Source organism: Pteropus vampyrus, unplaced genomic scaffold (genome assembly GCF_000151845.1).
Source record: "Pteropus vampyrus isolate Shadow unplaced genomic scaffold, Pvam_2.0 Scaffold214, whole genome shotgun sequence".
Classification (NCBI taxonomy): domain Eukaryota; kingdom Metazoa; phylum Chordata; class Mammalia; order Chiroptera; family Pteropodidae; genus Pteropus; species Pteropus vampyrus.
The window spans coordinates 568,584-583,483 of record NW_011888995.1 but is presented as its reverse complement, the minus strand read 5'-3'; the positions used below and the strand labels follow the sequence as shown (position 1 = coordinate 583,483).

At 58.8% G+C, this 14,900-nt stretch overlaps 1 protein-coding gene across 1 annotated transcript in view; it reads right to left on the bottom strand.

Annotated features, from left to right (window-relative positions):
• Positions 1 to 14,900, bottom strand: part of PRDM15 (PR/SET domain 15) — a 55,666-nt gene that overhangs the window by 11,951 nt on the left and 28,815 nt on the right. Inside the window, exons 12-20 of the mRNA XM_023538198.1 lie at positions 14,813 to 14,900; positions 13,161 to 13,255; positions 11,899 to 12,030; positions 10,351 to 10,482; positions 9,593 to 9,756; positions 8,809 to 8,888; positions 8,371 to 8,490; positions 208 to 275; positions 10 to 103 (exon numbers count right to left, since the gene is read on the bottom strand). Of these exons, the coding sequence (XP_023393966.1) occupies positions 10 to 103; positions 208 to 275; positions 8,371 to 8,490; positions 8,809 to 8,888; positions 9,593 to 9,756; positions 10,351 to 10,482; positions 11,899 to 12,030; positions 13,161 to 13,255; positions 14,813 to 14,900 (973 nt within the window). The remainder of the gene's footprint in view (positions 1 to 9; positions 104 to 207; positions 276 to 8,370; positions 8,491 to 8,808; positions 8,889 to 9,592; positions 9,757 to 10,350; positions 10,483 to 11,898; positions 12,031 to 13,160; positions 13,256 to 14,812) is intronic.

The window sequence follows — 14,900 nt, the reverse complement described above, 5'->3', positions numbered from 1 at the left end:
GACGCCCACGGTGCCGGCATACTGGACCCCCTCTGTGCCCACTCACGCCCTGGACCCCCCACACCTGCGTCCTGGACCCTCCAGCAGGCACAGGCCTCGGTGCCTGCAAAACAGACACGGGGAAGGATGGGCCTCGGGCTGGTCTCCGAGAGGACCCCACCAGCGGCCAGGCGGCAGTCTCGCCCTTGGAGGCCCTTAGGGATTTACTGTTAAGGGCTGGACAGCTCCTCTCAGCAGGGTGCCCGCCCTGGCGGTCATCGCTTCCAACACGGGAGCTGTAAATGCCCAAATTTCACCACTGTGACCCAATCAAGTCATCTGGAGAGAGATGTACAAGTCTCCTGAGGTCGATCTTGGTGATAGAAATGTCATTAAGATTAGGAATAAGGCCATTGAACATTATATACTGTGATCTAAACATAGACACTCAACCCACCTTTTGTTTACCGTGAAGTCAACCTTTGCAGGAGGACGGGAAATCAGCTACGACTTCACTCAGACCAGTGGGGAAGGGCGACCCAGTGCAGGGTCCTGGCCCAGAGACACCGACTAGGTGGGCAAGGAGGGGCCTATGTGGGCCGTGCGAGCAGGGGGCACCCTGGAGCGGGGGGCAGCGGCTCACAAATACCCCAGACGCATCCACTCCCCTGGCCACAGACCCGCTCTGTCCAAGAGGCAGTGGACAGGTCACTGCTAACTCACCGCCACCCAGAACCTGGCCTGGGAGGTGCCACTGCAGGTGGGGGGCCGAGTATTGCTACCGCCCTCAGTGACAGCGGTGTGGGGGACGGCTGTGCCCACAGAGTCCTCATATCAGCTGGTCACGGTTCCCTTCTAGATTACCCGGAAACCCTCTGCTGCAGTCCACGGAGACAGGAGCGTCAACCAGCTCCCGCCGGGCTCGGAACGCAGGCCTGAAGGAGCTGCCTAGCTGCGCCCTGAGCATCCACGAAGCTGGCAGGGCTGAGCCAGCAGAGGAAGCCGGAGTCCCTGAAATGCCACCTGCCTGTGTCCACCCCACAGGGAGAGCTTCCCAGGCTACAGGCCGCAGAGGGCGTGTGTGGGCGTGGCGCAGACTGTAGGACAGGGTTTTCCCCTTAAAGAATGTGCACATGCTCACAGGGGAGACAACTACAGGTGACAGCAGTCTGGCCCAGAGGACAGCGCTCCAGCAGCCCTGCCCTTCCAGGTCACACTGGTGCCTACGCACAACCTGGGCACATTCTGGCCATGCGGCCCGGGACCCTCCGGGACCCTCCGCCCTCTGGCCACTTCTGCCAGCCTTACCGTTTGATATCGCCCGACGTCACCCCCGCAAGACACACCTGACCGTCGCACTGCTCCCTACAGCCCACACTACGCGCGGCTCGTGCCTGCGCATTACAGACCCCGGGCTCCAACCGCGCCCGGCACTGCGCCAGGCGCCAGCGGCTGAGCAGCGAGCCGAACAAGGTCCCCAGCCTCACGGGGGAGGGACGGACAGACAAAGGCGCACTGTCACATGAGAAGGGATGAAGGGAAGCAGGATAAAGCAGGATGGGGATGGCAGGTGTGGAGGTGGCCAGGATGCCGTTTCATGGGCAGGGGGAGGGGTCAGGGGATCCCCCTTAAATGACACATTTGAAAAAGTGATCTGGAAGAAGTGGGGGGGGCCAGGGGGGGTGACGAGAGCTACTTGGCAGGGGTAGAGCCAGTGTGAAGGCCCTGAGGCCGCGGTAATAAAGCCCTCGCTGTTTCAAGCGGTCCCGCCACAAGCAGGTTGCGGTGCTCACACCTTTACACGGCCGGCAGACCGGACGGCAGACAAACACTGTTGTTCTGGCTGCAAACCTCTTCCTAGCTGCCCGCCCCGATGCTGCGGTTTTCACCCCCCCCAAAGCCCCCCCAGCGTGCCTGCCTCCCCCCCTTCCCCAGCACCGGCCGTTTCCCGGGGCTGGGCCCGGCACGGTGCCATCTTGGCTCTGACCCTTGATGAGACGGTCACTTCAGGGTCAGCACCCAGTGTGTCCGTGAACTGAAGGCTCGAGCTGACCCTTCCTGTCCTGCCACACCTGTCCCTCCCACGCATCTCCATGAACTCGCTGTGAATCATCAAGCAGCAGGTACGCGGAAGGGACGTCAAAGGCCACGCCCGTTCTGGCCTCCCCAAACCAGCCAGCTCTGGCGACAGCCACGTTTCTTCCCTTTAAAAAAAAATCTGCGAACAGCTTTGAAATACACGTGAGTGCCACACAGTGGACATTTTAAGGTTCTCTACTGGGATTCACATTTATGACTTACTTTGGGGAAAACAGGTAATTTTTAAACACTTTTAATTCCCAAATCTGGCATGGGCTCCTCCTTCTCTCTCTAAAGGCCGGGTGGTGGTCTTCACACCCACAAGTGTCTCACCCAGATCTGCCCTGAGTGTCTCGTGGTACGTTAAGTGTTTTTTTTAATTTATTTTTTTATGTGAAGTGGTTTTGAACAAGGCATTTTCTGTGTCCCCTCCCCCTCGGTGGCTATTCCTCCACATGGAAGGCCACTAGCGTGGCACAGTGGCCCCCAGCGGCCGGGTGACAGGTGACAGGGTTCTCATTACTTCTAACAGCACATCACTTGAAAGTCCCAGTCAGGTCTAGAATTTCTAAGAAAAAAGGTGAAGAAATAACGTGCAGTAGCGTTTCCTGTAACGTTATTTGTAACAATAAAAACAGCACACGCGGTAACCGTTACCGTAGAAACAGAGCGTCTGGTTACAGAAGCCACAGGCGGAACCCTATCGAGATGCTGAGAAAAATCAGGGCACTGTTTACCTGTCCTGATGTGAAAAGTCCTCTAAGGTGGGCTTGTAAGTAAATAAAAAACAGACACGCACAAGCATTCGCTCGTATGTGCTGGTGACGGCAGTGCCGCTACGTTAGGATTACGTAAAACCAACGTGGCAGCCTAAGTGCTAACGGCACTTGCTGAAAGTGTTCTGAACTCGTGCGAGAAATCATTAAACATTAACTATGTTTCAGATATGGAAGCGTGTACGTCATGGGACGTGGCTGTGAGCTGAGGGCTCGCCCTGGACACCCCTCCCTACCCTGCCAGGCCCGCTGAGCAGAACCTGGGGGGGGCCCCGGGGAGACCAGGTGTGGTCCCTCCTGGCTCACCCGGGGTGGACGCCCAAGCACACCTGCCCAGCTCCGAGCCTTCCCGCCTCTACCCTGCTCTGCGGCCTCCTCCGGATGCGGGAGCAGCGAGTGCGGCAGGGGCTGGAAGAGCCGGGGAAGGGGGCGCTGTGGGCGGAGCCGAGGCAGCGCGGCCAGCACGGGGACAGCGCGGAGACTGCCCCGGGCTCACGGTGGGTCTCTCGGGAGGGTACGGGGCTGTAGGCGGCACGGCCGCCTCATCCGGCACCCCGCGGAGTACGGCTGGGAGCCTGTGCCACGTCCTCAACAGAGCAGTCGCACGCTGCCCTCACGCACAGTTATTCTGGGGAGAGGGGACGGGGGCGGAGTATAGGGAAGGTCTCACTCTCTGCTTTCCTGTGCAGTTAATTCTGGAAAGGGAAAAAAAAAACCTTTTACATGGAATCCTATTTTACGTGTGCCAGCAGGAGTTATCCAGTGAGTGGAATTATGGGGCATTTGTGCTTTCTTCGTACTTTTCTGTTTAACTTAAAAACACATAAAATGGTTTCACCAGTGAATTCTACCAAACGTTTAAAGAATTAACGTCGATCCTTCTCAAACTCTTCCAAAACACTGAAGAGGGAGCACTCCCAAACTCGTTTTATGAGGCCAGCGTCACCCTGACGCCAAAGCCACACGCTACAGAGCAAGAGCCCCTGTGAAGAAGCCTGTGAAAATTCTCCACGAAATGCCAGCAAACTGAATTCAACAGCACATTAAAGAGTCATTCACCACGGTCAAGTGGGATTCGTGCCTGGGATGCAAGGATGGGCTCGATATTCTCCAATAAGTGTGACACATCGCACTAATAGAATAAAAGATAAAAATCATACGATCATCTCAATAGATGCAGAAAGAGCATCTGACCAAATATAACAGATTTTCGTGATAAAAACATTCGACAAATTGGGAATAAAAGGAACGTACCTCGACATGATAAAGGCCATATCTAACAAGCCCACAGCTAAGATCACACACAAAGTTAAAAGCTTTTCCTCTAAGATCAGGAACAAGACAAGAATGCTCATTCTCACCATGCCTTTTCAACAGAGTGTTGGCAGTCCTAGCCAGAGCAAACGGGCCAGAAAAAGAAATAAAAGGCATCTAAATCAGAAAAGAAGAAATACAGTTATCTCTTGTCACAGATGACATGACCTTATACGGGCAGCCTAAGTGCTAACGGCACTTGCTGAAAGTGTTCTGAACTCGTGCGAGAAATCATTAAACATTAACTATGTTTCAGATATGGAAGCGTGTACGTCATGGGACGTGGCTGTGAGCTGAGGGCTCGCCCTGGACACCCCTCCCTACCCTGCCAGGCCCGCTGAGCAGAACCTGGGGGGGGCCCCGGGGAGACCAGGTGTGGTCCCTCCTGGCTCACCCGGGGTGGACGCCCAAGCACACCTGCCCAGCTCCGGGCCTTCCCGCCTCTACCCTGCTCTGCGGCCTCCTCCGGATGCGGGAGCAGCGAGTGCGGCAGGGGCTGGAAGAGCCGGGGAAGGGGGCGCTGTGGGCGGAGCCGAGGCAGCGCGGCCAGCACGGGGACAGCGCGGAGACTGCCGCGGGCTCACGGTGGGTCTCTCGGGAGGGTACGGGGCTGTAGGCGGCACGGCCGCCTCATCCGGCACCCCGCGGAGTACGGCTCGGAGCCTGTGCCACGTCCTCAACAGAGCAGTCGCACGCTGCCCTCACGCACAGTTATTCTGGGGAGAGGGGACGGGGGCGGAGCACAGGGAAGGTCTCACTCTCTGCTTTCCTGTGCAGTTAATTCTGGAAAGGGGAAAAAAAAAACCTTTTACATGGAATCCTATTTTACGTGTGCCAGCAGGAGTTATCCAGTGAGTGGAATTACAGGGCATTTGTGCTTTCTTCGTACTTTTCTGTTTAACTTAAAAACACATAAAATGGTTTCACCAGTGAATTCCACCAAACGTTTAAAGAATTAACGTCGATCCTTCTCAAACTCTTCCAAAACACTGAAGAGGGAGCACTCCCAAACTCGTTTTATGAGGCCAGCGTCACCCTGACGCCAAAGCCACACGCTACAGAGCAAGAGCCCCTGTGAAGAAGCCTGTGAAAATTCTCAACGAAATGCCAGCAAACCGAATTCAACAGCACATTAAAGAGTCATTCACCACGGTCAAGTGGGATTCGTGCCTGGGATGCAAGGATGGGCTCGATATTCTCCAATAAGTGTGACACATCGCACTAATAGAATAAAAGATAAAAATCATACGATCATCTCAATAGATGCAGAAAGAGCATCTGACCAAATATAACAGATTTTCGTGATAAAAACATTCGACAAATTGGGAATAAAAGGAACATACCTCGACATGATAAAGGCCATATCTAACAAGCCCACAGCTAAGATCACACACAAAGTTAAAAGCTTTTCCTCTAAGATCAGGAACAAGACAAGAATGCTCATTCTCACCATGCCTTTTCAACAGAGTGTTGGCAGTCCTAGCCAGAGCAAACGGGCCAGAAAAAGAAATAAAAGGCATCTAAATCAGAAAAGAAGAAATACAGTTATTTCTTGTCACAGATGACATGACCTTATACGTAGAAAACGCTAATGACGCCACTAAAAAACTGTTAGAACTTATAAATGAATCAGGTAAAGTTGCAGGATACAAAACTCAGCGTACAGAAATTAGCTGCGTTTCTACACAATGACAACGAGTTACATGAAGGAGAAATTAAGTAAGCAATCCCATTTACTGCAGCACTGAAGACAATAATACTTAGGAATAAATTTAACCACAGAGTGAAAGATCTGAAACAAAACTGTAAGACAGTGACGAAAGGGACAGAAGCCGACACAAACGGGAAGCTCCACTACACGGATGGACTCCAGAAAGATCACCGGGAAATGTCCACGCCCACCCAAAGCCACCTACAGGGTCACTGCAGTCCTGATCAAAATTCCAGCGACGTTTTTCACAGAAACAGACTATCCTCTAATTTGTTTGGAACCACGAAAGACCCCAAAGAGCCAAAACGATCCTGAGAAAACAAAGCTGGAGGCCCCGCTGGACCCGGTGCATCATTACGTATCACGGAGCTACAGGAACCGGAACAGCGTGTTACCAGCGTGACAAAAGGCGCACAGGTCGGTGGCACAGAAGAGAGACCAGGGACGGACCCCCACGCAGTTAGCTACCTTTCGACGAGGGAGCTGAGAACACGCGAGAAGGACGGACTCCTCAATAAATGGTGCTGGGAAAGCTGGACAGATCCAGGCAAAAGAATGAAAATGGACTCCTCGCAAAAATTAACCCCAAATGGACCAAAGATTTAAATATAAGACCTGAAACTGTAAAACTCCTAGAGGAAAAGCTAGGAAAAAAGATCCTTGCTTGCGTGCAGGCGACCGTTTCTGGGGTGAGGCCCCGAAGGGTAAAGCAACGGAGAGCGAAACGAGCGCGTGGGACTCTGCGACACGGAGCCGAAGCACCTGGACGCACACGGAGCCGCTGGGTGGAAAGAGGCCCACGGACCAGCGAGAAGTACTCACAAACCCGTGCCTGATGAGGAGCTGACACCTAAAATGACGAAGAACCCATACAACTCAACAGCAAGAAAGAAAACCCCGTTAAAACACGTGCAAAGGACCTGAGCAGACACTTTCCAAAGACTTACGAATGGCCGACAGGTGCACGGAAACGTGCTCGCCAGCACCAGGCACCAGGGAAACCGAGTCACAGCCACGGAGATGCCACCTCCCCCCAGTCAGGACAGCTTTTACTGAAAGGCGAGGGATGACAGATGCTGGCGAGGGTCTGGAGAAAGCGAACCCTTGCGGCCTGTTGGCGAGATTGTGCAAAACAGTATGGAGGGTCCTCAAAAAATGAAAACTTGAACTACCACGTATGCCCCGACAATCCCACTTCTGGGTATCTATCCAAAGGAAATGAATCGGGGTCCTGAAGAGACACCTGCACCCCCACGTTCAACGCCGCATTATGCACAACAGCCAGACACGGAATGACATGAGTGTCCACCAACAGATGACTGGATAATGAGGACGTGGCGTGTGTGCACGTAAACACACGTTAAGGTGTAAGCTAACCCTGCTGTTGTGTACACACGTACCACACCAACGCACTGTACACTTTAAACTCATGCGTCCCGTGCCAGCTGTATCTTAATAAAAAAGCAAAAACGGAAAAAAAACAAACCACAGAACATTAAAAAGAAAACCCAATGGCAAAGCAGGAGGCTTGATTTGTATCTGGAGGAGGGTGGTCCCACTGCTCTCCCCTGGACAGAGTGCTGGCGGCCGGGTGCAGAGCCACAGGTCCCCTGGGGACAGCGCTGGTGGCCGTGTGAACAGCCACAGGTCCCCGGCCGACTCTTCGGCACACGTGTTTCATTCGTTTTAAAAGCAACAGGTTAACATTTTACCCCGGACTGGGATTATCTTTCATAAAAATTTTCCTTAAGTTTCACTCACTGATGTGAGACATTTCACGCACGGGGTTTTTAGCTAAGTTCACTGATCTAGCACAGGCCCAGCATCGCGGCCCCAGGCGGCCGCGGCACTGCGCAGGTGCGGGGTTGCCGTGTTTGTGTGCATGTGTGTGTGTGTGTGTGTGCGCGCGCGCGTGTGTGCACGTGTGCACGTGTTTGTGTGCACGTGTTTGCGTGCATGTGCGCGTTTGTGTTTGTGCGTGTTTGTGCGTATTTGTGTGTGTGCGTGTGTGCACATGCGTGCGTGTGTTTTTGCGCGTGTGCGTGCATGTGTGCGCGTGTGCGTGTGTGCGCGTTTGTGCGTGTTTGTGTGTGTGCGTGTGTGCACATGCGTGCGTGTGTGTTTGCACGTGTGCGTGCATGTGTGCGTGCGTGTGCGTGTGTGCGTGTGTGCTCGTGCGCAGGCGCGGGGTGGCGCCAGGCGACCTCACTGTCGCGACTGCTCACCGCGTGGCTTCCCCGCTCTGCGGCCGCCGTGCTGGACCCGCTCGCGCCTCGGCGCCCTTCGCCTTGTCCTAGAGCCCCCGTTTAAACGCTTACCCCACGTCTTGTCTTAAGTGACTCGGGCCTGGGCCACCTCCGACGGCCTTGGGGACCCCTCACGTGTGACGTGCCAGGTGTCGCACACCCTTTCTCTCAGAGCTCCACGTGACCAGGCGTCTGCGCCGTGACCCCGCTGTCTACAATGTGACCCCGGCCTCTGCGCCGTGACCCCGGCGTCTACCACACGTACCTTTCCCGCACTCGGCGCACAGGTACTCCCGGATGTTGTCGTGAACGCGCATGTGTTCCTTCAGCATGTCCTTCCTGGCAAAGGACTTCCCGCACTGCTCACACGCGTGGCTCTTCACACCTGAACAACAAACACATCGAAATCTCAACCATGTCGCACCTGTGGTTACGGCATAATGGCAGCAACGGGGAGGGAGGTGGCCTCCCTACAGCTGGAAGCTCGGTGACAAGTGGGCCACCCCTTCCCTCTACCTTGGGGGCACATTCCCTTGGGCTCTGTGGTGTGGACCCGGAGGGGGTGGCGGGCAGGGAGGGCCCTCGTTGGGAAGGGGAGCAGCAGCCGGCAGGAGGATGCGTAGAGGGGCGGGAGGGCGATGCGAGACAGGGCAGGACACCTGGGGACGAGGCCAGGGCCCGGCCTCCCAGCAGGAACACCCACCCGTGTGGATGAGTTTATGCCGCTCCAAGTTCCCAATGCTGTTGAAGATCCGCCCGCAGATCTCGCAGGGGTGAATGTACCTGGAACAGACATGAGCCTCAGGCCGCCCCGCCGCCCCGGGGCCTGTCCCACCCAGCACCTTTATCCGGAAAGGCGAGGCCAGGAAGGTACAATGGGATGACAAAGGACACGAACATTTTCAGGCTCTGTTAAGAGCTGAATCGTGTCCCATCCCCTCACCCCCAAATCCACCTGTTGAAGCTGTAATGACTGGTATCCTTATAAAAAGGGGGAATTTGGACACAGAGGGAACACCGTATGGAAACACAAGGAGACAGCCGTGTACGAGCCCAGGGGGCAGGCCCGGGGCGGAGTCTCCCTCCACCTCAGAGCACAGCAGCCCTGCAACACCTGGATCTCGGGGCGCTGGCCTCCAGCACTGAGAAAGCCCATCTCCGCTGCCGGAGCCGCCCAGTCTGTGCACTTCGCCATGGCCGCCGGGTCGGCTACTCCAGCCCTACACAGGGCCGTCCGCGCACTGGCCCAGGCTCAGAGCACTGACTGCACGCTGCAGCAGGCACGAGCTGGCACTTGGGGAACCCGATCACAGGTGGGAGGAAAGGGCTTCTGGTGGCTCTGCAGGCCTGTACTGTGGCCTGCTTGTGCCGAGTCCAGGAAGGAGGGTGTGGCTGACAGCATGAACGAGGCCGGGGCTCCCGGGGAGACCGACTGGCCGTTGGCGCACCCCTCCCAGCCCTGCCCCGTCCCGCCGCCCGGGCCGCACTTCTGCACGTTAGGGTCGGGCAGGTCCTCGCGGTGGATGACCATGTGGGCGTGGTAGGTGGCCTTCAGCGCGAAGCGGCGGTTGCAGATGCTGCAGCCGTAACCCTTCTCCTTGTGCACGTCCGTGATGTGCCTCAGGTACTCCTTCCCGCGGCCGAAGGTGAGCTGCGGACCGGCACACGGCTCACACCCCGCTCCGCCACGCACCAGGGTGCCGAGACGCCAGGGGAGCCCCGCACCCCAGCAGACAAGGAGACGCTCTAGAGGGTGGGCCCCAGCTCCCCTGAAGGCCCTGGCCTCCCCTCCACCCGCCTGACCTCCCTGTCCCTTGCCCACGCCCATTGGCCCTGACAGGTGCGTGGCTAGTATGCACATCACAGGGGACCCGCACTCAGCAGTGGACTGCACGCTCCCGGGCACCGACCACTGCCCACAGCTCGGGTCCCCCCGGGAACAAAACCATCCCCCGGAGCTTGGCTCCTTCCTTGTCTGCGTGGGCAAGCTGAGGGGAAGGGCCACGGGCCTGAGGGGGCGAGGAGACGTGTCCCCACCGGGTCGGCCGCACAGCTGTGCAGGGGCCAGTCAGGAGACTGGCTCTGAGAGGGTGGACCGTGGTGAGACTTATGTGAACCAAGCCCTAGAAACACAGTGACGCGGGCAGCCTCTGGGACACCTGGGGCGTGGGTGCCCGGCTCGGGAGAGTGGCCCCCCACACTGGGCAGCCCCGGGCCCCAACTCCCCGGCTCCCGGGCGTCCCACCTGACACCGTTTGCAGCTGTACTTGTGGGGCTCGGAGTCCGCGCTCTCGTCGGAATTGTCGTTTTCTTCCGAGGAGATCCCGATCTTGCCGATGAACTCCTCCCGCTGCTGGTCGTCCATCAGCGCAATGTCCTGGAACGGTCGGGGTGCCGGTCAGTGACACGCCCGGCGGAGCTCTAGCCCGCTCTTCACCCCGCAGTAAGGAGGTTCGCAGGCGGGGAGAAGGCAGCGCCTGGCGGGAAGTCCCACTGAGCATCCCTCGAGGGACGGGCCGCTCCCTTGGGTCACACCCCCGCTTGCATTCAGACAACACAGTGCTCAGGCTGACCCTGAGGGGTAAGGGCGGGGGACAGCAGAGCCCTGCCCCTGTCCCTGGTCCACGCCCAGTGCTGCCTGACTTGGGGACACCTAATGGCTCCGCGGGGTGGGGTCAGAGGACTCTAAGGCCCCTCTCCATGTGGCGTGGCTGGGATTGCACTGATGTTCCATTTACTTCTCTGAAAAAGTCTGCAAAAAACGCTTCAGCGGGCACTCTGCAGGCCAGAACACGGAGAGGCAGCTGCGGGGTTGGGGGGGCCTTTTCAGGGAGTCAACAGCCACGTGTTGGACGGAGGGGCTCGCCATGCCGGGTGGCCGGTCCCATCCGAGGGCTGGAGGGGGCCGCCGCCCACTCTCCTGCCCCTGCCACACGGCCCCAGGTTTCGCCTTGAAGCACAACCTAAGACTCTGGGGAGGGGTGAGCGGTCCCTCTGGAAAGCTCGCTACGCAATCCCTGATCGCTCCGGCCGCAGCAGAGGCTCCACAGAGGGCTGCTGCCTGCTGCTACCGCACCCCCCCTCAGCCTTGTCCTTGTCTCGTTAGCAAAGGGAGGGCCTAAAAGCATGGCCTGAGGACAGGCACCGCTGGTGGCCACACCCCCCGCCTCCGCTGGGTCCAACCTAATCCTCACGGGAGCCCACTCTGTGGCAGGCACCGGGCTCCTGTTCTACGCAGAGACGTGAGGCTCAGAAGGGCAGCACGACTGGTGCCCCCAGGTCCCAGCGGTCTCGTCCCCATTGGAGGCTCTCTGCCCCCTTGGGCTCGCCCTTCCACCCCAGCTCAACACCTGCACCGGGGAGCCTCCCACACCCCGCCCCGCCCCGCCTTCTCTGCACTGGCCCAGCGCAATCCCAACAGCGCCCGGGGCTGCGGGCCTCCCCAGGGTGTGCGCTCCCAGCTGCCCTGGGCCCCGGCACCACCCACGGTGTCTTGTGTTCCCTGGACAGGCGCGTCTCCCGTCCTTAATGGTGGCCTGAGTCCTCGCAACCCCCAGGTCCCCCCACCTCCTCCCTTTCCTCCAAGGCAGGGAGGGAAACACACACCACCCTCCCACCCCGTTCTCACTCCCGGAGGGACCCGGTGTGCTGACATCTTAATGGCACCCCTCCCGCTGGGCCGCAGCAAAGTCACAAGGACTCATGTGGGGAGAGGCAGCGTGGCCAAGGTGACCAGGGTCGGGACACTGCCGGCCTGTGGGAGCCACCCAAGGAGGGCAACGCCGGCCAGCACCTTGAAGTGGACGTGGATGTGGTCCCTGAGCACGTCCACGCGGAAGAACTTGCGGCCACAGATCTCGCAGGTGTACTTCTTGTCCCCGTGCGTCAGCAGGTGCTTGTTCATGTTGCTCCTGCAGGAGAACACCTGTGGGCAGAAGACCCGGACACGGAGACGCCTTCACGGACAGCGGGCTCCGCCTCGCACGCCACCACCACAGAAACGGATTTCCACTTTGGCTCGGAACGGTCAAAAGAATCTAGTCCTGTGGCAACATGGCAGCAGCTGGCCAAGTCACCCTGGCCAGCCACCTGCGGCCATCGTTTCTCCACGTCCGAGCCTGGTGGCTGCTGAGGATTTACCGTGGCTCCTGGGGCCCAGTGCCAGGCGGCTCACGGGGACCGCACATGGCTGGTGCTTAAAATCCCCACCTCAAGGTGGCGCGGTGCCCCCCTGGGAGCCCCTCTGGGGACTCTGTCCACAGCACGTGCTCAGCGTACCACGAGGGACACGAGTCTAGTCCTGGGGACACAGCTGACTTTCACACACTCCCCAGTCTCGGGAGGTGAGTCTAGGAGGCCACAAGACCCCAGAGTGCATTTGCAAAGAACACCACCCGTCTCTGTGGCACCCAGACGGGCCTGGCACTGTGCAGACCCCGACCTGCACCGCCAGATAGGGCCTGGGGCTCCCCCTGACTGCCAGGGCACTTCTGGACAGTTAGGGGCCAGTGGCTCTGCTAGAGTTGGCCTCACTGCCAGCTCAGACACACCTGGGGTGGATTTGCTCAGAAAGGTGATGTCACACTTCACTCAGGGAGCACCGTGGCCTTGGGGTTCTCGGCCCTGTCACTTGGAAATGCCACAGGGGAGACTGGCACCATCGGGCAGAATAAAGCCCCAACCCCCCACTTCCCTGGGGCCTTCACCCTGGTCTCTGGCCCAGGCCTTCACCCTGGTCTCTGGCGTCTCAGAGACGCCAACGAGCAGGGCACACAGCGTGGGCGTGGGGAGCATGCAGGAGGAAAACGTGGCGGAAGAGGAAACGGCTCTAAAGGAGAAACACTTATTTCTAAGGTCATTCACTGGAGACCGAGCTCGACAGCAAGAGAGACCAAAATGACACAGGTACCAACGAGTGGACACGGAAGCTGACAACCCAGATATCCGCTTCACCCTGAACCGTCCCCCCAGATACTCGGCAGGCAGAGCTGAGCTCTAGCTTAAGGGAACGCCATGCTTTGTGTTTCAGACCCAGGACGGGGCGTGGGGTGTTACCTTGCCACACACGGGGCACCCCGACGGCTCCTTCTTGTAGCGGACCAGGTTCTCGCCGCTGGCCTCCAGGTCTTCTCTCTTCACCCGCCTGACCCCTGAAATCCCCACCCGCCCAGCGAGAGAGTGAGTGCGCACGACCGCTGTGCGCCGGCCCGACGTTCCTTCCAGCGGAAGGGGGCGGACGCCCACGGCGGGGGACAGTGAGTGGCCGGTGGCGTTGCGTGGGCATGCGCGGGCATCGGCGCCGACACGGGCCCCGGGGAGAGGAGGGGATGCTCTGCACGTGCCCGCCGGTGACGTGGCGCTCGCATCCGCTCCCTCGGGAAACGTGAGGGCGGCGCGTGCTCTCCGTTTGCGACGTGGACGAGGGACAAGGAGCTTCTGCTAGCGAAGGTGTCTGCGCCCGACCTGCAGGCTCAGGGGAAAGGCAGGGCTGCCGGGGACGGCTTCATGTAGGTGGGTGTTTTTATGGAAAGGAAGCTAATGTTCATCCTGCAAATTAAATCAGTTGAATCGGGAGCAAGGTGCAAAGTCAGATGATGATAAATCTTTATGGTTACGAGGTGTAATTGTTCACGATTGAGATCAAAATAAACGTTTAGAAGTTTGCGTGAAAGAGGTTATCTGAGAACAAAAGAGAGACGTCGTCCTCGTCCCGGGATCTTTCTACACGGCCGACCTGCTCCGGAGCACCCTGCGTAACACGGAGCCAACGTGGGGTCCGAAGGAACACCCAGAAGGCTGGGCAGGGGACAAAGACGCGGCTCTGCAGGGCCCCCGGAGCCCGTGCGCCAGGTCTGGGCGGGGCTTACGTCACGCTGCAGCGTGAGGGGAAACCACGAAACGGCGCGGCAGCATCCACGCGTGCCGGCGGGAAGCGGTCTGAGCCGCGTGTCAGTGGCAAAACGAAGATACAGCTGCAAAACGAAAGCCAGGTCCAGGCCCCGCCGGGGACTTTCGAGCAGGGTCTGGTTGCACGGCCGGCCGGCCGAAGGGCGCGGCACGGTGAGGGAGCTGAGGCTCGGCAGCGCGCCCCAGGCCACCCGGTCGCCAATGGGCTCGTGAGGCCCTGCGCGCCCCTGCCAGCCGACCAGAGGAAGCAGCAGAGGGCGCCACGTGTGCACACACACGTGTGGGGCACAGCCCGGGGTCCGCCCCACACCTCGCTTCCAGTCCTGTCACAGCCCTCACCCCGCCGCTGGCGGCACTGAAGTCCATCTTGCTCTTGCCCCTGACCTCTGAGACCCACCACGTGGACGGGCAGCGCCCGTGCCCAAGCCTGCCGCAAATGGCATGGCCTTGGGAAAGAGCAGGCAAAGCACCAGCCCGGAGCGCTCTGCTCCATGCACACGGCTGGACGCGCACCCCTGCGCGATCTCACACCCTCACACCCTCCCCGCCTGCTCTGTCACGGCGAGCACTGCGCACCCCTGCGCGATCTCACACCCTCTCCGCCTGCTCTGTCACAGAGAGAGCACCTTCTCGTGATGTTAGACAACTCTGAGAAAAAAGAGTCTGGCTTCCTTAACTTTCCCCGCTGGGACGCAGGGCGTTCCCGACTGTCCGCAGCACTGATCCGCAGGCTGGGCCTGAGCTGAGATCCCGGACAGCGCCCGCCCCCCGGGGCTCCTCCCGCAGGCAGCTGCGCTCACCTTCCAGGTGCCTCCGCTGGTGGTCCAGCATGACGTCCTTGCGGTAGAACATCTTGTTGCAGACTTCGCAGGCGAACTTCTTGTCCCC